A 26,467-nucleotide genomic window follows, 5' to 3' on the forward strand; every position below is an offset into this window, starting at 1 on the left:
CTCACAACCAGTCGCCATGACCGCCCTCTTGAAGTTTTATATATTAAAGAGAGAGAATAGACCCCCATCCTGTTTAAATAATAGATAGTATTATAATTACAATAAAAAAACATGTTACGTTTAGTAAAATTTATTATTATTATTTCAATAAGAATAGGCAATAAATAATTGTAATCAGTCAACACATTCACTAACATTTCAACATTGCGGTTCCAGCTCCACGTGGGGACAAGCAAAGGAAACATCTTCTTTTTTCCTTTCACATGGTCCCAAAGGTGCAGGAGGATCTACGCAGGTCTGTACGGGGGGTCCTGGCTCTTGAGGATAGTTAGCTAGACGTGCTGCTTCGGGAGAAATTACTGGAACATCTCGCCGAAGCTCTTTTATTTTATCAAAAGCATCTGGCTGGAGACGCATATAATCTGGTACCTGAATTGATTGAAAAGTTATAAGGTTTGACTCATTTTATATAGAAATAAATAAATTTGAGTAAAATATTTTTGTGTAATACCTTTTTACAATCGACATCATAAGTCCCGAGGTAGCCTGGCAGCTTGGGCTTTTCGTAACCTTCGTCACCCGGAGCAGACTCCTGCTTACTTGGGATGAGATCGTAAGCACATACGCCTCGAGCGCGACGCTCGGCGCATTCTTTTGAATCCTAATCAAATATAATTATATATATGTACATGTTTAAAATGTATAATAGAAAACAAAGGGAATAGTTTTATTTATACTTTTGTAGGCATTTTTCAATATGGGGTTTTTTGTAAAATTTTGCGGACCTAGTGGTGATACATTAACTAGATTTAAAAACGTTACATTTTCCTGGATAATATTGAAAGTAATATTTAGATTTTCTTTTGCATCTGTAAGTTAAGTAGATACTTAAGCTTAGAAAGTTAGGGTTGATAGAGGGGATAATATTGTTAAAACACTCTGTTACAAGTGGGGAACTTAGTTTAGTGGCGGAACTTAACGCTGTGATTCAACCGAGTGGAAATTGAACCCACAGCCATACACAGCCATTTTATAGTCACTATGACCTAAAATTAAATATTTAAACTTTCTTACTTAGTAAGAGTAAACCTGATTCCATTACATACCGCATCCTTATATGCATCGCAAAAGTTTTCTTCCTCATGAAAACGCGGTTGCTCTGACGGTACATCCACTTGTTGTTTTGTTTCAGTTCTATCGGCTCCTGCAGGTCCACTGAAGCACACCACTTTCTGGTGGTCGTCGCGAGCTGCACCGGACTTTAGTATTCCTTTCAGGGGCGTTACGGTGTCGCATTTTGGCTTACTATAAAAAGGAAAAAAGAAATGTAAATATAATACTAAATGTAAATATAATACTAAAAAAACGAAATAATAATTCATTCTTCCGAGCGAAAATCGAATCCACAACCGTCGCTTGTACTTCTGCATAACGACCGCGTCAATTATAGTTGTATAATATATTTATTATTACTTATTATTTCATCTATCATTTGGTGTAATTTAAAAAGAATTTCACCTCAGTCTGATAGCACGCAAGCTATCATCGTAGGATATCCGATCCGTGGTCAAGGGTGGAGTGGAGACTCTCGGCGGCGACAAGCTGCCCTCAACGTTGAGGGCAGTTAAGCATTTTTCCATAGCATTCGGTTCAACTACGGCCGCTTGACCTATCTTTGCCAATTGAGCTCTCGTCTCCGCTGCTTGCTCATCTCTGAACGCTTCCTGTTAATAACGTAAAGGTTAGTTTTAATACAAAAAATAGATATTATGGAAGTAGTGATTAAACAACAGCAACTAATTATACCATATTTATTTATTTTTTGAAAATTTATCAAAGTATTTTAAAAAAAAACAAAGTAGTATATAAAAATTGGCTTTTTTATTAGGCAAACTTCAATTATAGTACATTTCACTATATACCTACTACATTATTAAGCTTAATGATACTAAATATACCTAATAACTAATTGCTGCACGAGTTCATGTTAATTATAATGTACAAATTATCTCTATATAAATATGTTCCTTTATAATTTATATAATTTGGCGTTGATTACGAATTATAAGGACAAAAAATCACTAAATTATTTACTATTTATTTACTATTGTGTTCCTAGGTAGCGGCCAGTCATGCCACAGGGGCACGAAGTGTGGCTTTAAATGCGACTGGTTGTAGGTTCGATCCCCACTCGAGGAATTAAAATATATATTAAAATTTATATTTCCATTTCTTAGCTCTGGTGTAAAGACAAAAAAGCAGCGTTGAGTCCCGCCAATGCAACACGCAATGCTTCTAGAGTTCGGTGAAAAATGGGTAACGGAGTACCTAACACTGGATACCCTCTGCCTATATATCTGTGTGCGGGATACTGCGTGAAGCTGATTATGTACATATATAAACACTTATTTATTTCTAAAGACCGTTTAGTCTCAATATTCTTACCTCCAATTCATCTTTCAAGTTGCCCTCTCGCATGTGATAGTTGCGTACATTGTCAATAACTTCCTGAGGAAATTTCTCCGGATTCGCACTCATGTATCTATACACGAATAAATCGCAGCCAACTATCTTGAAGCGATGCTTGAACACGGGGATAATTGCACCTAAATATGTAAATTGACGCAAAATTCAAATGTTTTAAAATTTTTGGTGAGTAAAGTTTTTAGATATTGTTATTTTATTTCTTTTTACCTATAAGTTTTTATAGAACATAATTACAGACAACTAAATAGATAAAATAAGGTTTTTGTCAATTTATAAGGGGGCGTGGGGTAATAAGAGCTTTCGGGAGTTACGTTTACCTACATGCTTTCTTTTATGAAAAACTGTTGCTGACTTTACAGGTAATCATAAAGTAAAAATTGTTCTTAAGTTATATTCATGCTTATTCCATATTAAAACAAAGACAGATATACCTAGTATTGTTTTTATATCATTCGTTTTCAATGTAGTTAAAAATCGATTATAATATTTGAGTAATTATTTTCTAAAATCTTTCGATAATTAAAAACTACATAGTAGCTTCTAATAACCACTATTAAACAGTTAATATTTTATTTACATTTTGACACTTTAGATTTCGATTACGATAAAAAAACTAGCCATGTTTTCATCACTTTTTGCCCTTAGTGGGCTTTAATTACCCGGTTCTCCCCTATACAAGCATATTACAATCATGTAACATTGAACTAGCAAATGAATATACTTTTACTATTTTACGATATTTTGAAGTAGTTTTTAAAAAAAAACGTTAAATAATTATTTAAATATACTAATAAATTACGGATTTAATTATAATAAAGCTCACTGCTATTTTAAAATAAAACACCTAAAGCATGTTAACGATTATTTAAATATGGTTAGATTTGAATCTCTAAAAAAGACTACATGTTTTGTACTTGTAGCACTATACCGAGAAATATAACGAGTGTCTAACGAGTGTAACATGTGACGTCACACCCTAATTAGGACGGAAACGACCAAGCTTTATTTTAGTTGGTCCCATTTCAAATCGTAAAAGGAAGTATATTACCTACGTACGTACAAATTTTATTTTATAGCACACGCGATTGCGAAATATTAGATAATAATTAAAACAACATTTTAGATATATACTTAGGTATAATCGTATATATTTTTGACATTTTAGAGAGATATATATTTTTATTTTTGTTTGTAATTACCGGAGCTGTCATGGCGCAGTGGCACAAGCTTGTGACTATAAACGCGACGGTTGTGGGTTCGATTCCCACTCAGGAAAATTAATCATTTAATATTTTTCATTTCCTCGCTCTGGTGAAAAAGTAAAACGTGGCGTAGATCTGCTACTCAACACCTAATGAGTATAAAATTAATCGGAAAGTGGGGAATGGACTGCCTTAACATTAGGTTCCCTTGTCAATATGCAGAATACCTACACCGTGAGGCTAAAAAAATACCGAATTTTTACTTGCAACTTGAGTGAACAAGTTTAAAGTTAATCAATAAAAAACATAAGTAAACTGGTGATATTTATATATATGCAGGTATCTAATATACTCGTATATCATTAAAAAAAGTTGTAATACATATTTTTATAGTCTGTCTCACAGATGATGGGCAATTATGATTGACATAAAAATCATTGTAATGAAGGTAATAGAAAATGTGTTGTGTCTGTTGTGATATAATAGGATAGTAGGTATTTGTTATTGTATGGATTGATATTCACTGTCAAAAAAGTAATTATTTTAAATTATTTTTACTTTCCCGCTCCCGTGACATGCGTAGTGTTGTAGTAACTAAACACGCAGTGACTCGAATTTTGATAAAAAACGGAGAACCGAGTGTCTTGATGCTAGGTTATCTTTGCCTGCCACTTTTATAAAACTACTATTTTTATATAAACAGAAAAGTTAAGTCTCAATATGTATGAATGGATAAACGTACCAATAAAAAATCTCTCTGGTGTATAGTAAGTGGGGAAATTAGGATCAGATTCCGGGGTCTGCAGCCGCATGGACTTCAAGAACTTCCCTTCACGTATGCCCGAATTCCGTCGTGGTATTTCACCGATTTTCACGTTACCATCAGCAAGGCTATATGATAGAACAAACTGGCGGTTTTCATCTTCTGGGTGAATCCAGTCCAGCTCGCAGAGGTAGCGAAGGTACTGTCGAACAATTTTGAAAGAATTTGAATTTAAAGTAAGAATAAGCGAATCAATTAAATGGAAATGAGAATTGAGGCCAGTCATGATGCAAGCAAGACTCTAAACGCAACAGGTTGTGGGTTCGATTCCCATTCGAGGAAATTGAATATGTAATATTTTCATTTCTTCGCTCTGGGGTCGAAGCAATACGCAATGGCTCCATAATTTGGGGAAAAGTGGGGAACGAATGTGTGTTTATGGGAACGGAGTGTCTCAACACTAGGTTCCCAGGTTCCCTCTGCCTACCTTGCTATGTACGAGATACAGCGTGAAGCTAACACTACAAGTAACCTAGCAACATTTTATATATAAAAATAAAATATAATCTTTATTATACTAAGAGTAGTCATTTATTTTCAGAGATTGCATGTAAAATATTATGCCGTAATATCAATTTAGCAGCCGCTTCGAGTATAAAATTAATTAATAGCTATTACATTTACGAGAACAGTCAATCACTTAATGGCTGAATTTTTAGAATTTGATGAAATCATCAAAAAAACAAGTTTTGCAATATTATAAAGCGTATTTCGAACCAACTTTCTTGGAAAAATATAATATATTTATATCTTTAAAAAGCTCCAGGGAATGGAACCAACGTAAATGGATTTTTAACCGTAGAAGGAATTCTAGAGGTTTGACTAATTCAGTATTCTCGGTACGTTTGGTCTAAGTGCATCTGGATAATATAATTAGTTGAACGTGCGTTGCTAAAACACGTTCACAATGACGACCAACGGAGACCACAAAGAAATAAAATGAGAGAAGAGACATTTTATATGACAGCAGCGGTTATAGAGACTTATATTCACGCTGAATCCCGCACACAGAATGATTGCCAGCGGGAACCTCCGTTCCCCTTTTTCCGCCGAATTCTGGAGACATTGCGTGCTGATTGGCGGAATTCAACGCCGCACTTTGGCTCGACACCAGAGCGAAGAAATGAATTTTATTTATTTAAGTGGGGATCAAACCCACAACCTGTCCCGCTTACAGACGCACGCGTGGGCCCTTGCGCTACGAATAGAGAATTTATTTATTTATTAAATGTAGAAAATGACAATCTCTACAGTAATAGTTAATAGCATTCAATTTCCTGACTGGCTGACATTCAACCTGAACCGCTCACAAAATATCTAAAATATGAAGGAAATGAATATTGATAACTGGAATAGAAACTAGCTTTATTTCTTAATTGTAAGTAGAGATTCAAGTGTCTCTACCATACTATATGCGGATTAGGCAGAGGAAACCCAATGTTAAGACACCCCATTCCCCACTTTTCGCCAATTATTTCGAGGAATTGCGTGATGAGTGGTGGAACTCAGCGCCGGGCTTTTGCCTTGGTACTAGAGAGAAGAAACGATTCCCTCAATTGAGGATCGAACCCAAAACCGTCGCGTTAGTCACACCCTAGTGCCTCTGCGCCGCGACGGTCTCGCCAATGGCCTAAATGCAGAACATACCCCAATATGAAAAACAATTTATAAAATTTTCATTTATGATTTCAAAGTTTAACTGGGTCACAAATTTAGTAGCGTTAGTTATTAGTTCGACAGTTAGAAAGCTCGTCAGCTAAAAACTATAGGGGGTATCTAACAAATTTTCTACTGAAAGAATTTTACTAACAAATTAAATTTTGATATCCTCTGCAAAAATCGAAATATACTGCATTAGAAAGTGCCGAGTTTTATAAAATCTTATATTAAAATTGTCTTACAAAAAGTAATAACTTTCCGCTTGCAATTATCGTGATATTGTTTCTCTGTAGAAGCAATTATGTGTAATCTTATTATTTTATACTCTACTCGTCTCTTTTAATTTATTATTGAGTTTAAAACAACAAAATGCGAATAATATTTGTATTTAAGATAACGTTTTTGTTTTATTTCTACGTCATAGATGGGTGGTCGTATTTAAAGGGAACGTGGTTGGTTCCTGATTATTAGAATCCGGTGGAAAATGAGAAACGGAGTGTCTTAACACTAGGCTAGCCCTGCCTATCCTGCTGTGTGCGGGATACAGCGTGAAGTTGAATAATAATAATTATCTTATTTGGAGATGAGACAGCGATAGAGAGATTATGAAAAAAATAAACACTTTGTAGATTTCATTTAGCAATATTATTGTAGTATATTTTCTTCCAATATTAAAATAAATAATCGTTTTTATAAAGAACCTCAAAAAAATTCAAAAGAAAAAAAAATCCAAACCAACAAGGAAAAATAGTAATAAAACGCTAAAGAGAAAATAAAAGCGAATTTTAAAATCAAAGGTTGACTTACTTTATTAGCGTTTAGGTTGTATTTAATGACGTCCTTGTGAGGTGGTTTGGGCATCAGTCCGTAGCACGACTGTAACGTGTCCTCTGGGGCGCCGATCCCGATGTGGGGTGGGATACTCTGTTTATTCAAAGCAATTTTGTGTTAAGAGATAAACTATAATATCGCAATTATATATATAAAAAATTATTTATATAAAACATTTAAATTAATTTCGGTCCAGCGTATTAAAGGACTGATAGTATCACTAAAATGTTTTTCATATAAAATGTATGTGTATGACATCGCAACTTCATGCCGTATCAGAGAGAGCCTAGTGTTAAGGCACTCTACTCTTCACTTTTCGCCGAATACTGCTTTGCTTTGCTTTGCTTGAACAACAGAGAGAAGGAATCAAAATATTAAATATTTTACTTCCTCTATTGGAAATCGAACCCATAACCTGCCGCGTTTACAGTTATACGCTTGAACCCCTGGCCTGATCATTTATTAATTTAAATAATATAAATAATTTAAAGACTGAAATTTACTGTCATCAATTTTAATTTTCAACTAATTATACATATTTAAAACTACATTAAATTTATTAAAACTTTACGTATAAATTAAAATTTACCTTAGGAAATTCTTTTTTGGTCTCATGATGAACTTCGATACGTTGAGGCTGATCTATATTCAGCATCGTCCTGAATATACAATAAACATGTTTAGAAATTATGCAATGTCTAAAGTCTAAGCAACTAACTACTAAGTTAAAGTTGCTATACAACTTTGAAGTTTCAAGTTTGTTTTATTTATTTAATAATACTAGCAACTAGCTCGCGGCTTCGCCTGCTTGGACTTGAACTATTATTTTATACTAATCTGTTTTATTTTTGTATTCTAATGATCAGAGACATTTATTATTATTAATATTAATTATATTACATTTTTAAGACACCTTGCCTCATAAAAACCACTTATTGTTCTCAATATATAAAAGATAACATTTTAAAAAAATGAACATTATATTCCACTACAGTTCTATATAATAACACTAAAAAGCGCGGCGTTAAGTTCCACCACTCAACACGCAATGCCTCGAAAATTCGGTGGAAAGCGAGGAACGGTGTGTTTTAACACTAGGTTCCCTCTGCATACCCTACTATACGCAGGATACAGAATGAACCTTAAAAACAAAAGAATATTTATAATTCTGGATGCCAAACCACGCCTTCGTTAATATACGGACCATGTAAAGCTTTTTTAATTTAGACACAGTTTGTTGTGAATAATTCAGCCGCTACTTTAAATATAAGCGTAATATTTTACATTTTAAAATGGAATTGTGCCAACAGTATATTGTTTGGAACCTTCTTAATTTAAAATTTTCGTTGAAAACCTACAAAAATGTAGGGGATAACTCTCACTCATCAGCTCACACTTTATTCTGTATATTGCAGAGCAGAGAGAACGAAAACCAGTCGCGTTTCACACACTTGAGCGCCATGACTGGCTCCTTAGTTATTTCTTTAAATACAAACAAATATTATAAATAACTCAAATCAGTAGATAATAATAGATTAAATGAAGAGCGTAACATTCTCGTCATTCGCTATCAGCTCTAATGGCTTGTGATATCATGTTGGTGACGAAGTAGGGTAATAATATTGTCCTAATGCATGCAGATAGCTCTATTAGGTCATGTTCATTGTTATACTCGTATAAACATAATATGTATCAATTATTATATATATTTTTCCAGCTTCAGAGGGAATCTAATGTAAGGATACTCTTGCCATCAAATTTTCGAGGGTTTTACATGTTGACTGGCGAAATTCAACACCAAGCTTTCCCTTGTTAACAGAGCGAAAAAAATAAAATATATATAAAAAAAGTCACGTTGTATCCCGTGTAGAGCTGGGTAGGTAGTGGGAACCTAGTTAAGACACTCCGTACCCACTTTCCACCCAATTCAAGAGGCAGGCTTATTGTCTGTGCGTTTGCTTATAATCCTGAACGGCTTAACTGATTTTAATTGGGTTTTTACTATTTTATTTTGGCAAACTTCTCTTAATAGTAAATGTTTGTTTTATTTTTATCGCCACATAAATAAAAAAAATATATATGCGATGATATTGTAACAAAATAAGTATCTTATTGAATTGACTGAAACTTTAGCTATTATTATCTGAATATTGTCATTAAAATGATAATGTTATTAGATTACGAAAAAACGGTGATAATAATTCAGATGAGAAAATAAATAATTGTGTAGTGAATGCGGGCGAAGCCACGAACGTGTCGCTAGTATCTACATATAATATCTACAATCTACATTCAATATATCTCAAAACTAATTGCACGCGCTTTCATCTTCTCAAGCATAGCCTCTAGTATATTCAAATATGCTAGTACCCAATACGACTTACTACGACTATCAATAATCCATCAGCTTACTAACTTGTAATATCTCCTGGAATACTTATCACAATCAAATATGAGGAAGCGCCGGCCCAGCACGAACACCGTCTGACCCACTATAAGGTCCCTTGGCGAGTAGTATTCGGTTACTTCCTCCTCTGTTGTTTCCAAAGCAATCGACGGGAATGATACTGAATAAAAAATAAACCGCCAGGTTTAATAAACGTCGTTGAGTACGAAGAAATGTACGAACAAAAGTAATATTGACTGCATATTATATGTACAGACAGTACTTGCTTACTATTTTATATATTTACTGGAGGTAAGGAGTAATGTGGCTATATAAATAAACATATATTATGTTATTATATAAATTATAACAACTTTCATCAATAATTTTCGGCTGTAACGTATTTCGAATTTAAAGGTGAAAATTAAATCAACTTCACGCTGTATCCCGCACACAGCAAAATAGGCAGAGGGAACCTAATGTTAAGACATTTTGTTTCCCATTTTCTACCGAATTCTGAAGGCATTGCGCGTTGAGTGGCAGAACTCAACGCCAGTAATGTAAAAGTAAATAAATATTTCACTTCCTCGAGTGGGGTTCAAACCCACAGCCGTCGCGTTACAGTACACCCTTGAAAAAACAAAAGTTAAGAAAAAAATATTTGAATGTAAGTTCAAAATAAAATAGTGAACCAATATAATGTTTAGGTCTTCGGTTTTGTAAACGAAGCAGATACAACATTTCCAATTTAGTTAGGAACTAGAACAATGCAATACAGTTTCCGCGCGTTTAACTCTCCAAATAGCTTTTCGATGTTTCATTTTGTTGGGGTTGGAGAGTAAACTACACTCAAAATGTTCGTCTACATCTAAATTACAATTTGAAAACCGGAAATTATTTACAGATATATTATCCGCTTCACGCTGTATCCCGCACACAGGAGGGTAGGCAGAGAGAACCTAGGGTTAAGACACTCCGTTCCCGAGTTTCCGCCGAATTCTGGAGACATTGCGTCGACACCAGAGCAAATAAATGAAAATATTAAATATTTTATTTCCTCAATTGGGAATCGAACCTACAACCCGTCACGTTTATAATCATACTTAGTGCCCCTGCGCCACGACTAGCCTTACAATTTACAGATAAATACCCTCAAAAACAAATTGGAAGTTAATCTCAGTTGTCATAGACTTATATTAATAGAATGCTTTTAAGACGATTACGCTATGAAATTTTGAGTAAGTAGATGTCGAGCACTTGAGCTTATTTACCGACAAGATTAAGAAGTACGTTTTGAGAATGAAAATTGAGTGGACTGCCAGAGATTCAAAGTATAACTTCACCAAACTTCGCCAATTACCTGACTGCTCGGATTAAGTATTTTATTTGAATTCTAAATCAGAGAAATGCTAAAAGAAAGCTTACATTTTTATATAATAAACATATAAGTAACATTTTAAATTATTCTCAATTATTTATAAGTTGTTAAATTTTATGCTAATACGAAGATAACAATATTTTATTAAAATAAAAAAAAATTAAGTAATTTAAAAAATCTTAGGTTTCAAATTAATTGGTAACAAAAAGGTCATTATCCCCTACGTGATACAATTCTCGTGTAGAGGATGTAGATGATGTCAATATCATTAACCTTTACAGTATGTCTACAGTAAGTAATTACGTGCCTAGTACCTAAGTCTTTATAATATTATTTCTTATTCAACCTACGACTACTATATAGCATTAAATATATTCTTATTTATATACAAATTTAAATATCATATTATTTAACACACCTGGTCTTTCTTTCCATTTCTTCGGCAGTTTCCTCTTCTTCAACAAAAGTGGGAAAGGATCCTTACCACCTCGCCGATCATGTAATTCCTTAACGAAACATTTAAAGGCATTTGAATATTTAAAGTTATTTTTATATCTACATATGGTGCAGGAATGTCCTGGAAATCGAAGCACAAAATCTAATTGCGCTAGAAACTATGTTTGCCTTTGTATAGTTAAACAAGTTGGATATGAATTGCATTGTAGGTATATGTTAATGTAATAAGAAGATCATTATAAGAACTGTTGATGAACCTTATCTAAATCATTCATAAAATAATTAAATAAACGTCTATATGAAAAACAATATATTTATGCAGTAAATACTCAAATTATTCAGATTCAATTAAAACTCTTTAGGTTCTAGATTTATTCTGTATCCCGCACATATTAGAGTAGGCAAAGGGAACCTGGGAACCTATCCTTTACACCTATTATGCCAACATATAATTGGCTTTGGCAGCTGGATTTGAAATTAAATATTATAGATACTATTACATTTTATACAGAATAGAAAATTAATATAGCTGTTTTAGTTGGAGCGCCCTGAACTGTCCAATAAATATTCATCGCTTTGATTCTCCATAGGCCTGAATTGTTTCGAAATTAGTGGCAAAGTTTACACTGTCATCAAAAGCTTTTATGGCTGCAGCCATAATGGGAACCTAAAAGTACTAAAAGTTTAAATAACGGGATCAATGGAGATATTAGAAGCGGTCACGATCGCGATTTACTTTATTTAAAGTTTTAGAAAACGATTAATCACAACATAAAAGTGATTTGTTGAAGAAAATATGATCTTTTTGATAATAGAGATTAAGAATGATGGGCAATTTTTAAACTTTTTAAATTTTGAAGTTAAGGACACGTCTTCTAAATTTAAAAAAATGGAGTAGCATATTGTGTGTGTATATAACCTGTTGATTAATTCATAAATATCACCTTAACAAATATTTTTCAGACGAAATCGAACCCCTATTTATGGCTTATCAGTCAGTCAACTACTACTCCAGTAAGCCGGGTTCAGGTCACCATGACCGAGCATAAATGAACTTCCAATCTTTGATAAAAATATAGAGCCTTTACATGTACCAATGTACCAATGTTTTACCGATTTTGTACCTTAATACCTAATACACAAGAACTATAATCAATTGTTTAGATAAAGTAATTCTTTTATGCAATTTCATAATTTAATCCAATAGATAACTTAAGAGGCTAGTTCGTTCCTAGGCACAAGCGTGTGAGTGTTAGCACAACAGGTTGTGGGTTCGATTCCCACTCGAGCAATTGAAAGTTTAATATTTTCATTTCTTCGCTCTAGTGTTGAGATCCGCCACTCAACACTCAATACCTCCAGAAATCGACGGCAAGCGGGGAACGGAGTGTATTAGCACTAGGAGAGAGACCCCTCTGCCTATCTCTCTATCCGCGAGATACAGCGTAAAGCTAAAAATACAAAATCTACAAAATCTATCTAAAATTAATAAATCCATTACCTTAACAGCGATGGTATCATCTTGCAGGAAGTAGAACATTTTGTATTCAGTGAGCTCCCCATATTCGGCGTCACGGTTGTCCCAAACAACATTGAAACTAAATTAAATCCACAAAAAAATCATTATAGTATAAAACAAAAATATATATATTTTTTTTACAGACAATATTTAAATTACATAAAATCCTGACGCCATAATGGCGTAGGTGTTTGGAGAGAACGTGACTCTACAAGCGATGGTTTAAGGTTCGATTCTAACTCGGAGAAAGCGTTGTATAAATTATACATACGAATATATTAATATAAATATTTTTTTTTTTTTTTAATCTGTTTTTATTTAGGGACTTTTTAAGTAGAAAGGATACAAAAATGTCAGTCCCATCGTTCCCTTAAAACGTAACTAATTTACAAAACACTTACTTGCTAAAGTAAATTTTAAACTTATTTATTAAATACACAATTTAACCTTAAACTTATACAACCATCTAGCTACAACAGAATTTGGTTTACACAGCAGACATTGAAAAATACCCAAATCCAATGTATTTACGTTGAAACGACAACATAATTTTCTACGAGCCTCGGCATTGAGAACTCATTCCACCAAGAAATGGTGTACATCTTCATCAATTCCACACAATTCACATTTTGGAGACGTTACTTTTTTCATGAGAAAACCAAATTTTCTTAGTGGCATATGACCAGAACGAAGCCTAAGACCCATAACAATTTTATGGCGCGTCATTTTTTTTTCCGCAAACCACGGGATATGAGGAAGCTTGTTCTGAATAACTTTATACCATATTCCTTTACTTTTCGACCTTTCATCAAAATACTCTGTCCAAATTTCTCTCAAATTATTTTTGTACTTGATTAAAATTTCAGAAAAATCTGGTAAAATATTTAAATTTTCTCCTTCGACTAATGCCTTTCGTGCTAATTTGTCAGCTTCCTCATTTCCCTTTATTCCAAGGTGGGAAGGAACCCACTGGAGTTTTACAACAATACCTTTGTGGAGTAACTTGATTACCTCGTTTAACAACTTATATGCAACTGGTACACCTCTATTGCCTTTAATACATTTATCTAAATGTAACAGTGCACTTTTACTATCAGAGAAGACAACAACCTTATTACAATTAAAACTAGAAACATAAGTAAGTGCCATAAATATAGCAGTAAGTTCAGCTGACATTATAGTGATATTATTTTCAATTTTAAACATCCTGCCAACTACACCATTTGCATCAAAAAAGGAACATCCCACATTAGAATTAACTTTAGAGCCATCAGTGAAAATGGAATACCAACCTGCATAATCTTGATTAATTTCGTGAATAATTTCATATTTTGCCATATTAAGGTCCAATTTTTTTTTTGAAGTCTTTATACAACTTAAATCCGTTTTAATTATATTTTTACTATTTATATTAGACATCCAAGTATCTAAGCTAAACATATCCAATAGGGATGAGGAGCTAATATTTTCTACTTATTAGCTAATATAAATATTAATTTGAAATTTTTACAATTCCTTGGCAAACCATGACGTTGGTTTCCGACTCCCATTGCTCAGTTTAAATTTCATTTTTTCTTTATATATTAACTAGTGGACGCGGCTACGCCCGCTTGAACTGTACGAATATTTATTAAATATATTTATGAAATTATTTTCAGTTTTCAATAGAGAAGTGCGTTAAGCAAGCTCATGTTGAGTGACGTTTTCTAACAACAAACTGCAAATCGTTGCTTAGCAACGACGTTGTTATTAACATGGCGGAATAAATTGCATGTCAAATTAATAAGTATTTTAATATATTGGTATATACCATCGAAAATAATACAAATATGAGAAAAAAAAGTATCCTATGTTCATCTGGAGACCCTCAAGTATCTATGTATGAGTATTTTATCACAATTAAATTAGCGGTTTGGCCCTGATTGCGTAAAAGACAGACAGACAGACAGACAGACAGACAGAGTTACTTTCGAATTTATAATATAGGTTTGGATGTTAATTTAGTAATAGTTTTTGATTTACATAAATTAATTTTATAAAGTTAATTTAAAGTTTTCAAATACTATTATCATATTAAAAGTTGTTATAATAATAACTATGAAAAATATATAAGGTCATTTGGGGTGTCCTGCAAGTAATATATTATGAATACCACGAGCCAGACTCAGTGATTTATTAATCCAACCCCTAAAGCCCGAGTTAATACACCATTTTGAATAAATAATTTTGAATCAAAACAAGATAACTCGCGTTCTAAAATATACATAAAGACAGTAACTGATGCTGGGGGCGTCGGTTGTAATTAATTACAAAGCAGGAACAAATTAAATATAACTTTTAGATGATGTAATACTTCAGTAATTACAGTGATACATATGGCAAGTTTCTTAGTTCCTAGGTCCAATAACGTAAGAAATTGATTATTTTTAATTTTTTTATTTTTTCATCTTCACGCTGTATCCCGCACACAGCAGGGTAGGCAGAGGGAACCTAGTGTTAAGATACTCCGTTCCCCACTTTTTGCCGAATACTGGAGGAATTGCGTGTTGGGTGGCAGAACTAAACGCCGCGACTGATAGATAGATTATTTAATAAACTAATTATTTATTACAGATATTTTATAACCACATTAAAAATACATTTTATAATTTAAGTGTGACAAAATTATAAATGTTGACAAAGTTAAAAACACATACATTCAAAATTAAAAACGTCTTTAATTGTTCCTATTTAAAAGTAGATGAATTGCAGATATTACGATGTTAATAGGGGGGCTATATACTTATACATAATATTATATTATACAAAGTCTGGCCTATTAGGACAGCGTGTGACTCTACAGGCCATGGTTTCGGGTTCGATTCTAACTCAGAAAAAGTATTATATAAATTATAGGTAGTATATACCTTTGTTTATTATGGACTCCATCATTATTTCACCCTCAAAACGCTCGTACGCTTTTCATATGTGTATCTGTTGCTGTTACGATTTCATGAACACAATAAAAAAGACGATAAAAAAGTTATAAAGAAACTGTAAAAATATAATATTGAGGTTTCCACGAGTACGTTATAGAATTATATTAAAACACCAGGATACTCGTTAAGAAGTATATATTTCTTGAAGATCATGAAAAATGATTAAAATCGTTATAACATAACTTCTAGCCTTATCCTAGGATAGATAGATTTATTAATAGAAATTGTAAAAGGATTGGACATTTTTGTAGACCGAAAATGATTAAGCCTTTGATAAAAAATTGATAACTGCTATTACTACCACTTATTAATTTTTCTACCTCTAGGGGGAGACCTCGGTTGACCTTCGAAAACACAGTACCAAAGATACTGGAGGAAAGTCACGGCATGAGGACATGTATGAAGAGGTTGATGACAGTGGACGAGGCGAAAGAGGTATATAGAGACCGTAGCGTTTAGCATTTTATACGTGTTGTAATATAATCCTGAACGACAACTAAACAAATTTTAATAAAAATTTAAGTTATTATAACACAATATGAGCGACAGGGGAAATTTCGCAAGTCGAGTTAATTCGGTAAAAAGATAAAACCCACCATGTTGCAGCTACTAGTACATAATTGCGGCGAGAGGTTTTAAGCTGTGCTAAGTGAAACTTTATCTCGGCATCGGGGTCTGGTTAATTCCATCAAGGAGTTGTACCGCTTCTTGTATACCTACTTGTACGTCATCAGCTAAAGACTAAACACTAGAGTAACGAGGGTATCTCCAATGTAGTCCTCCAAAATTAAATATAAGCTGCAATCAATAGTCACTTTTAGCATTTTATCTAGATTGAAATTATAATTTACTGTATAACATTCTAATAAATAATTAAGTAGATGTCACTGATTCGAAATGACCTAAGCCTTCGGGCGGCATAGTATGAGTATGACCGACGCGAAAATATTCTTATAGTTCAAGCAGGCGTAGCCGCGTCCGGGTCCACTAGTACTTTATATAAGTATTGCAGCTTATATTGAATTTTGTATTCGAAAGTGAATTAGATTTCCGCTCGAGGAAATGAAATGTTTAATATTATCATTACCTCGCTCTGGTAGCGCGGCGTAGAGTTCCACGCCTCCAAATTTCTTGGGAAATAGAGAACAGACGTGTCTTAATTGGAACGAAGTATCTTAATACTAGGTTCCTAGGTTCTCTCTGCCTACCTTGTTATATGCGAGATACAGTGTAAAGTTAAAAAAAAAGGAAAAAATTAAAAAAAAATGGTATATTGATGCTGTAGCGTACATGATACAATGCATAATTTATATTTTACCTAATATTTATTTTCGAAATGGAATTCACTATTATTTTTTTAATGGAATTCTCCAAAAAATATTTGTAAATATTCGTATACATGCCTGCGGTAAAGGACAATGTATTGCGTGGCTGACCAAACATTTTTTATTTATCAGAACCAAACCTCACTATTTTCCAATCTTTTAACAATGAAAATTGATGAATGACTCTTTATATACAAAAATAAGATAATAATCACATTGATATTGTTCCATAAAATCTCTCTTCAAAAATCTTTGTAATATAATATTTTATATAATAGAAAAATGAAATATTTATTAATTTATTATGAAACCGATTAAATATTTATGAAGCTTTACTTTTGAGTACCAAAATGAGAGGTTTTTAATCCACCTTATACGTTAAAGTTACATATAATTGAATATTTAAATAGATGGAAAACTAAAAATAAATTGTCACCAAATATTAATTTATATAAGAATACGTACCTAGAAAATATATCGTACACATTTTAAAAATATTTGACAATTATAATTAATTTTTACATTCATTAAAAAGTTTTTTGACGCTGTCTATATGTCTGTAAAGGCCAACTAGTCTAATAATTAAGTATAATTCAAGGTCGACAGCAATATATATATATTAATTTATAAGATATTTTTTATATCAAAACGATGTCACCTGTGTACACACATATATTCGTTATTATATTGTTTGAAATATATCAAATATTTATTTTACGAAACAATGTAATGCAAAGAGAAAACAAGAAAAAAATACTGTATTAATTTCAACATTCTTATAAGTATATGACATCATTAACATAATAGAAAGACATTTTTTTTAAATATTATAAGCTCTGTTAATATAGGTCTTTACCTATATTAACTTCATCTAAATCCGTTCAGTAGTTTTTGCGTAATAAAAGAACAAACATCCATCCTCACCAACTTTTACATTTCTAATATACCTATGTATGTGACGCAGGGACAGTGTGACTGTAAAATAGATTGGTTTTGGGTTCGATCCCCACTCGAGGAGAAGAAATATTTATCTAAATTTATATTTCCATTTCTTCGCTCTGGTGTCGAGGCAAAATACGGCGTTGAGTTCCACCACTGAACACAATGCCTCCAGAATTCGGAAAGTGGCGAACAGAGTGTCTTAACACTAGGTTCCCTCTGCCTACCCTGCTGCGTGCGGGATACAGCGTGAAGCTGATTTAGATTTTTTTTAATAACTATAATATTACTTCGTATTCAAACTAATTTGAAACCGATTGATTGACTAGATCCAAGTCCCACCACAGACACAAATTTCAATGAAAATGTAACTAATGGAACGTCTGAAATGTAAACGTTCAGATATACCTCCCAGAGGAAGTTGTCATTGTCTTTCAAATTTCAGTTTAGATTTCCACTTCATATGATTTAATTACACTGGATAGTGAATATTGTAGGTGATTTGTTCATAATTTTACCAGCTTTTTTTGCTTTACACTTGCATCTATAGCAGGGTGGGCAGAGGGAACCTAGCGTTAAGACACTCTCTTCCCTATTTTCTGTCGAATTTCGGAGGCATTGCGTTTTGAATGCGACACCAGTGGGAAGAAAATAGAAATATTATCGCGTTTATAATCTGGCCTCACAACAACAACGTATTATATATTATGCAATATACAAAAAAAATGTTTTTACATTAAACTTGAACTTACGCTAAAATTTTTCCATCGTAGTCTAAAAATCTTCGCAAGGAATCGTCGTGAGATATTGTTTTTTGTGGAGGTCGCACTGATTTCCACCGCTCTTTCTTCGTATACTGATCCACTGGTAACTCCTCCTCTTTAGATATTTCTATACCTTGTGATTCTAACCACTCCTGTAAACATGCATGTCTTTGTAAAATTACATATGTAAAAATGAAAAATAATGTAAAAATGAAAAAAAATGTAAAATATTTTTATGAATATACAATTCCGCAGTCATGGATCTTAACAATTTATATGCTCCAGAGTTTTAGTTGAAAAAATGGTAATTTCTAATTGATAAAAAATCCATAAACTTTACTTTTTCGTTTTCACGAGGAAATGAAAATATGTTATTTTACATAATATATAGAAATAACATACAATAATAACATATAGAAATATATTATTTTTAGTCACGGCTTATTTCCACACATAGCTCAAGTGCCTCCGTGGCGCAATTGGCTAGCGCGTTCGGCTGTTAACCGAAAGGTTGGTGGTTCGAGCCCACCCGGGGGCGGTATATATTTTATTGAATAACATAAAATACACATAGCGTTGATTTTTGTTATTAGTTACTAATACACTAAAGATATATATATAAGAATAATAATATAAGAATATACATCATTAATAAAAAAAAAATACATATATTTGCTTAGTACTATAATGTTTGTATGCAACAATATCTGTGTAGTAAATGTATGGATTGCATATAAAACCAGATCTAGCTGTATTAAATTACAGAGATCTACGATTACGATTAGTATCAAAGTTCAAGGAGTCATACAAATTATATGAGGTAATAAGGATATATATGAAAAGGATAAAAATCTAAAATACCTAATAATAGACCTACCTATATATAGTTAAAATAATTTAATTTTCTCTGGAAATTAAAAAAAATACAATTAGACTATTGTAGTCCATTGTAGTCTAATCGATAATATTCATAAGTGGATGTTATTTGTTTTAAATTCGTTCAACACAAGGAGACTTCTAGAAAATTCAATTTTCTTGATATAATTCACAAAATGTTAAGAAAATAAAGAAATATATGATAGCAATAACTTATTATAACAAATTGCTCATTAATTATAGATGGTAACTTCCTAAGCAATTCCTATTTTGACTATTAAAATTTTCATGAAGAACAACAAAAATTAACCCGAATCCATTACAAGTTTCCATTCTTTAAAAGCCTTTATTTATATCTAATATAAAATATACTTAATAAATGTACCATTTCTATGTATAAAAGTGTTGTTTTTTTAATAAGCTACTACTACTTTTATCAAAATAAATATGTTGTAGCGAATCTAATAAAAATATTTATTTTTTATTTATTTTACTTCTTTATTTGCACACCACTTAAATAAAAATACACAAAACAGAAAAGAAAAGAATATATAAATAGCCACTTATGGCCAAGTAGCCATCTCTTCCAGACAACCTTTAGGGCGTAAAGAAACTGTCGTAATTTAAAGAAGATGGAAGAAGGGTGGTGGACATAGTTAATGAAAATAAAAATAAATGTATTTATATACATACAAACAATATACTTATGTATAGATAGTTATAATATAATAGGATACAATACATAGACTAATAAACAATATACATACATACATAAAATATATGAAATATTAAATGCAATGTCGCGCTCATATTGAATCCCTACGAGACGCGTAACAGGGGCCGAGATGTATCTCGTTGCTAACAAGCAACTACCACTTTATATTGAAATAATATGTTGTTGAAATATGATTTTGCTCTCAGTATATTTTATACTTCACTTTCAAGAAATAAAACGAGTGCAATGCATAGAAAAAATATCATCAGCTTCACGCTGTATCCCGCACAGCAGGATAGGCAGAGGAAACTTAGTGTTAAGACACTCCGTTCCCCACTTTCCGCGGAATTCTGGAGGCATTACGTTTAAGAAATGGAAATATAAACGTAAATTAATATTTTGTTATTAATCCGCAATATATATAAATCCATATTAATAATTTTGAATGCAATATTGAAGATGTAGAATAATTATTAGCAATAAAAGTCTCTAAAATATAATTTTAGAATTACACTAATTACTTTGTGAAATCTATAGAAAAATACGAAAAAAAGTCAGTGCTATACATTTCGGACTTTCCAGTATGTGCGGTTGACAACCAACTGATTACTTACTTGCAGTCTCTGAACTCTACGTTAAATTCGCCTCACTTTCTATTTTTTGCCATACGAGAAAACAAATTCACTGGTATAAGTATTGTATTTCAAGTAGTAAAATAATTATTTTTATAAGATCGAATGATTTTATGGTGTATTCCAAAAATAAAAATGAATAATAAATAATACTATTTATGTTCCTACTTGATGTAAAGTGTCTTCCTATAAAAAAAAAAAAAAAAAGTAAATGAAAAAAAATTACGTTATGAAAAAAGCAATATATTACAGACGATACAAGTTTTTATACAAAAAATACGAAAAGATTTATGTATGTATGTTCTTAAAACATGTTTTTTTTTATTTAATATTAATTTTGACATAAATATACGTAGTGTATAATTTCCATTGCATTAATACTACATAAAAATTATTCTTGTAATCAAAAGATCTATTATCATATAGGAAAATGTTAATTACATTTATCTAAAAATCCAATGCGCAAAACATTAAAATCCAGTTCGAACCGTTCAAAACTCAATCGCCAATGTAACATCCACAATATATTATACACGTAACAATGCCGTTATTCGTTCAACGTTGTATGCCGTTGTACGAATAACATTATCAACTTCAACATTCACGCAATAGCCGTCAAACGGACAGCTTGTTTTTTTTCTGATTAAAGTAAAAATAATTAAAAATGTCTGTTATACCGCTAAATAATCCAGTAGTGCAATCTTATATATTATATTCCGCCATTTTGGCTCTAAAGTTGCTTTCCTTGTCTACTCTTACGGCACTTGTAAGGTTAACGCGTGGTGTCTTCGCTAATCCAGAGGACGCTAAAGGTCTGAGAGGCAAAGTGAAGCTCGATGACCCGGCAGTTGAACGAACTCGGCGGGCCCATCTCAACGATTTGGAGAACATTCCTGCTTTCTGGATTCTTGGAGCCTTGTACGTAACTACGGGACCTGCGGCTGCGTGGGCCCAACTCCTGTTCAGAGTATACACTATCAGTCGTATTATTCATACGATTGTATACGCTATAGTTCCTTTGCCACAGCCGGCGCGCGCTCTGGCGTATCTAGTTCCATATATTATTAAATGGTACATGGGTGTTCAAGTTGTGTTGTACTATATTACTGCCTTGTAGTGAGTGTATTGTTTTTTTAAATCTTAATATAAATTATGGCATTTAAAATTTTCATACACACTTAATTATATGTTTGTATCAAATAAAGGCTTTGTACTGGTTGATTTTGTTTCTTTTTAAAATTACATATTTTATTACATTTATTTATTTATAAACGTTTATAAATTATATAGAAAATTAAATGCAAAACCAACGACCGTGACTTACAACTTAGCAGTGGTTAGCGTTAAACAGTATTTGCACTTTGCACTGTACTATAGTCTACATTATCCATACATATCTGTATACTCTGTCAGTGTAGATGTTACATCAGTTGAAGATTGTCTATTACATTGTATTCACGTGCCTTTAGTTTTGTTTTGCTATCTAATAATTTTACATATAAATATGGTGCCTGTGACATTTGTCGAGCCAGCAGTACGCTCGTATATTGTATATTCGGGTATTTTAGGTGTGAAAGTCCTTTTCATGTCAGTTCTGACAGCCAGAAAGCGATTTGAAAAGAAAGTATTTGCTAACGAAGAGGATGCCAAATCGGGAAAAGGAATAGTGAAGCTGGATGATCCAGATGTAGAACGAGTAAGACGTGCTCATTTGAATGACCTTGAGAATATTCCTGTATTCTGGGTGCTGGGTGCATTGTATTTGACAACCGGTCCATCTGACGAGGTTGCCATCAACCTGTTCCGAGTGTACACTGCCTGTCGTATCATACATACTGTTGTGTATGCCGTGAAACCTCTTCCTCAGCCAGCTCGTGGCATTGCCTTCGGCATCCCAAATTTGATCAGCTGGTACATGGGGGCGAAGGTTGTGCAACATTTCATTAGTGCTCTGTGATTTTATACATCTGTTATATTATTAAACTACGCTTGGTGATTAGTATTTAGAATGATTGATATCGTTGCTATCAGAGATGGACGCGATAACGAAATAATATTGATAAAATGAATATTTACACATACTTTATACCGTAAACTTACAGTATTTTAGAAGTATTACATTCAATTTTATTTGCAGTTATTTACTCGGTGTGTAATATAATGATATGTTTATAAATAAATAGCTACCTATAGATAAGTATTTTATTCTTGTCTTTTATATATGTACTAGCGGACGCGCGCAGCTTCGCTTGCGTATTTAGGGGTGAATTTTATAAAACTATGAAAGACATGTTCAATTAAATACTTTTAAGAGTCTGAATTTCAAATTATATAAAAATTGGTGCCAATTTAAGAAAAATCTATACAAACTTTCAACCCCTTATTTGCACCCTTAGGGGGAGAAATCTAGAAAACGATGAAACACGTGTTCAATTAAATACTTTTAAGAGTCTAAATTTAAAATTTTATAAAAATCGGTGCCGATTTAATTTTTTTTCCATGTACACTCATTACGTAACACTATAAAAACATGAATATTTTATTCTAGAATATACTTCACAAACAAATGTAATTAAATATGTAAAGATCATCTTTATTATTAGCTTTAAACATTTTAAACGTATATATTCTCTCATGTTCGCTAAAAATATATTTTTTTATATTTGTCATTTTATACTTGTACCTAATTTACAATACCCATAATTTTTTTTTATAAAGAAATATAAAATAAATATAAAAACAACCAATTTCTATAAATTCTAACCAATAAAACTCTTAAAAAAAGGAAAAATGACTTCATCCTATAGATATTCTCATCTATATCTAATGCCGGCCATACACGCTACGGCTTACCGGGGAGGTCTACCTGTGCTCGTATGCCTGCACAGTTATAATGGAGTGTGTATGGGACTAGAACTGTGCAGTTTTTTGGTCCTGTGCGTGCGACCGACCGACGCAGAATCGAAAATCAAATCTTTTTAGTGACATCGTACGGTACCTGTGCGTATGTGGATACTCCGATCGTACTATAATTTCTGATGACTGTATTTTTTTGTATTATAGAAGTAATCATTGCGAGTAATCCTATATAAAATGTTTCTTGTCCATTCTGTTGTATGTTCCATAATATTTAAAATTATCAGGTTCGAATTTTAACTTGAATTTTTTTCTGTATCACATTCTCACTTCAGTTCAATAAGTTGACATGACTGTAAATGTCTCTTTTATTTATCACTGTATTTACAGTTTTTTTTTTTCAAATGGTTACTAATACCTATCAGTGCGTCATCGTCCTCAATCGACGCCATCACAGAAAAAACTGAGGACCGCTTCGGTACCCCGGAACGTTCCCATACACTGCTGACTTGTGGCTGACCCGCGCAGGTAAACCGTAGCGTGTGTGGCCAGCTTAAAGGATGAAGTCATTCATCCTTCGATCTTTTAAAATATGACTCATTGGTTGAAATTTTATAGACAAATTTGAAAATATATTGCAACATTTAATTTTAAAATGAATAAGCATGACTTGCGAGATAGAAATAAAGCTGTTTGTGTAGACGCAAACTTAAATATATATCGCTCTAATTTTTGCTAAAGGATCATTCCTCATTCGACGCTAATTTGTCGCGTAGGCTACACGTGTTTTCTTCCTTAATTAAATTCAAAAAAGCAATCATGGTGTCTCTCTCCATCAGTGAACCTGTAGTGCAATCTTATATCCTCTATTCAAGTATTCTGGGCCTAAAAGTGCTGGCCATGGCTCTGCTGACAGCGCGAGTGCGATACAGTAAAAAAGTTTTTGCCAACGAAGAGGATGCAATTAAAAAAAAAGGGATTGTTAAACTCGATGATCCCGATGTGGAAAGAGTCAGGCGAGCCCACTTGAACGATCTCGAAAATATTCCAGTGTTTTGGGTGCTAGGTGCGTTGTATTTGACCACCGATCCGTCCGTTGGTCTAGCACGTCTCCTCTTCAGAGTGTTTACAGTGAGTCGTGTGTTGCATACTATAGTGTACGCTGTCAAACCACTTCCTCCGCCGGCGCGCAGTATCGCATTTGGCATTCCATATATGATCAACTGGTATATGGGTATTCAAATTGCTTGTCACTTTTTAAGCGCTTTGTAATTTAAGTATTTTATCCAATAAGTGACTGAACTAGATTTTATCAACAAAGTGAAGATAAACTAATGATAATGTTGATATATTATCATAAAATTATTGAAAAGTGGTTCAACAGGTGCTACTTTTTTAAGTAAATTATATATTATAATAATTTTATTTTTTTAAGTTTGATTTATTGTAATTCTTTGTATTAAAAATATATTAGTGACGTGTATGCGTTTTATTCTCGAGGAAGATAAAAAATGCAAATAATAAAATAACAAATAGTCTATAAATAATAAATTAAAACTAAAATAATTATACGAGGGAATGACTACCATTGTTTACCTAAATTTCTTTCGTGTTCTGATCGTATTATCATTTAAGACACAATATCTACCCTAGCAGGGGTAACCACGCTTGCAGGAGATAAAATCCAAAACGACATATCGAACAGAATATACAACTGCCATCCGCTACGCTGTTCAGATTTAATCTGTAATGCCTTATACAGGAAAACATAATAAATTTGCTTGCTAATATTATACTATATGTTATAACATGTTTAAATTAATAACATTAAAGCAACTGATGACTAAAGATCAAATTAAATAAATATTTCATTCGTATGATGCACTTGCAACAGTAATATTTTCAATTTTTTTTCAATTAATAGCATATATTTAAAAAAAAAACAATTGAACTAGTATAAAAAAAACGACAAATGACAAACAAACGATATTGCCTATATTGCGAATATTTACAGTCTGTCTCGTTTAAGATATCAGCGATCTTTTTATACTACACAAACATTAATAAACTTTGTCTTATATTAATTTAAAGACATACTTAGGTACCTTTTATGGAAATCTCAGTGCATTGAATAACCTGCGTTATGTCGACAAATAACCATATATAGAGACCAGCAATAGAGAGTGCAATTCCTCAAAATGTCATATGGCAGACTGATTGATGAAAGCAAACGTTATATTCACCGCGACACTGAGTTGACAAACAACAAAGCTATATCTCTTCTCAGGAAGTCAGTACATTCAAAATTTATAGCTTCTGGGTTAGTAAATTGCTACTGCTAACAAAGGTTGAAACAATAAAAAGAAAGTAGGATTACTTTGTATTTTAATATTAAATCTCTGATCAAAATGTGTAAAAAAATATATATATTTTACATCCATACCTATATTATAAATTCGAAAGTAACTCTGTCTGTCTGTCTGTCTGTCTGTCTGTCTGTCTGTCTATCTGTCTGTCTTTTCCGCAATCAGGGCCAAACCGCTAATTTAATTGTGATAAAATACTCATATAGAGATACTTGAGGGTCCCGGGATGAACATAGGATACTTTTTTTTTCTCATATTTGTAATATTTTCGTTAT

At 32.5% G+C, this 26,467-nt stretch overlaps 3 protein-coding genes, 1 non-coding gene and 1 pseudogene across 7 annotated transcripts; 4 read left to right on the forward strand and 1 right to left on the reverse strand.

The window, feature by feature from the left end:
* Window positions 1–125: 125 nt before the first annotated feature.
* LOC146534556 (EF-hand domain-containing family member C2-like) lies at window positions 126–26,087 on the reverse strand. Of its 3 annotated transcripts, XM_085192834.1 has the most exons (13): window positions 25,932–26,087; window positions 18,736–18,899; window positions 12,724–12,820; window positions 11,185–11,272; window positions 9,419–9,569; window positions 7,592–7,661; window positions 6,979–7,095; window positions 4,432–4,654; window positions 2,446–2,606; window positions 1,519–1,724; window positions 1,107–1,305; window positions 512–661; window positions 126–429 (listed from the first exon to the last, which is right to left on the reverse strand). In XM_085192834.1, the coding sequence occupies exons 3-13, from the start codon at window positions 12,760–12,762 to the stop codon at window positions 199–201; spliced, it is 1,635 nt and encodes a 544-aa protein (XP_085048960.1). In that variant the 5' UTR covers window positions 12,763–12,820; window positions 18,736–18,899; window positions 25,932–26,087; the 3' UTR covers window positions 126–198. The 3 variants fall into 3 exon arrangements, with proteins under 3 accessions (XP_085048960.1, XP_085048962.1, XP_085048963.1); XM_085192836.1 differs by lacking the exons at window positions 9,419–9,569; window positions 11,185–11,272; window positions 12,724–12,820; window positions 18,736–18,899; window positions 25,932–26,087 and adding an exon at window positions 8,361–8,666; XM_085192837.1 differs by lacking the exons at window positions 9,419–9,569; window positions 11,185–11,272; window positions 12,724–12,820; window positions 18,736–18,899; window positions 25,932–26,087 and adding an exon at window positions 8,328–8,666.
* TRNAN-GUU (transfer RNA asparagine (anticodon GUU)) lies at window positions 19,212–19,285 on the forward strand. Its single transcript has one exon. It is a non-coding gene; the product is annotated as a tRNA-Asn (tRNA).
* Window positions 21,559–22,188, forward strand: LOC146534558 (microsomal glutathione S-transferase 1-like). Its single transcript, XM_085192841.1, has one exon. It carries the CDS (start codon window positions 21,635–21,637, stop codon window positions 22,085–22,087), a length of 453 nt encoding a protein of 150 aa, XP_085048967.1. The 5' UTR covers window positions 21,559–21,634; the 3' UTR covers window positions 22,088–22,188.
* LOC146534559 (microsomal glutathione S-transferase 1 pseudogene) lies at window positions 22,368–23,167 on the forward strand (annotated as a pseudogene). The gene has a single exon (XR_014878416.1). The product of XR_014878416.1 is annotated as a microsomal glutathione S-transferase 1 pseudogene (transcript).
* LOC146534560 (prostaglandin E synthase-like) lies at window positions 23,314–25,303 on the forward strand. Its single transcript, XM_085192842.1, has one exon. The coding sequence runs from the start codon at window positions 24,646–24,648 to the stop codon at window positions 25,096–25,098; it is 453 nt and encodes a 150-aa protein (XP_085048968.1). The 5' UTR covers window positions 23,314–24,645; the 3' UTR covers window positions 25,099–25,303.
* Window positions 26,088–26,467: the final 380 nt, after the last annotated feature.

This window comes from Heliconius melpomene, chromosome 11, assembly GCF_056956725.1.
Source record: "Heliconius melpomene rosina isolate 202511_hmr_F chromosome 11, ASM5695672v1, whole genome shotgun sequence".
NCBI lineage: Eukaryota > Metazoa > Arthropoda > Insecta > Lepidoptera > Nymphalidae > Heliconius > Heliconius melpomene.

Coding starts and splice junctions, on each gene's coding strand:
- LOC146534556 (XM_085192834.1), bottom strand. CDS start 12,762: ATGTTCTACTTCCTGCAAGATGATACCATCGCTGTTAAG. Junction 4,655..6,978: donor ACAACCTAAACGCTAATAAA/GTAAGTCAACCT, acceptor ATTGTTCGACAG/TACCTTCGCTACCTCTGCGA. Junction 662..1,106: donor GCGATGCATATAAGGATGCG/GTATGTAATGGA, acceptor ATATTTGATTAG/GATTCAAAAGAATGCGCCGA.
- LOC146534558 (XM_085192841.1), top strand. CDS start 21,635: ATGTCTGTTATACCGCTAAATAATCCAGTAGTGCAATCTTATATATTA.
- LOC146534560 (XM_085192842.1), top strand. CDS start 24,646: ATGGTGTCTCTCTCCATCAGTGAACCTGTAGTGCAATCTTATATCCTC.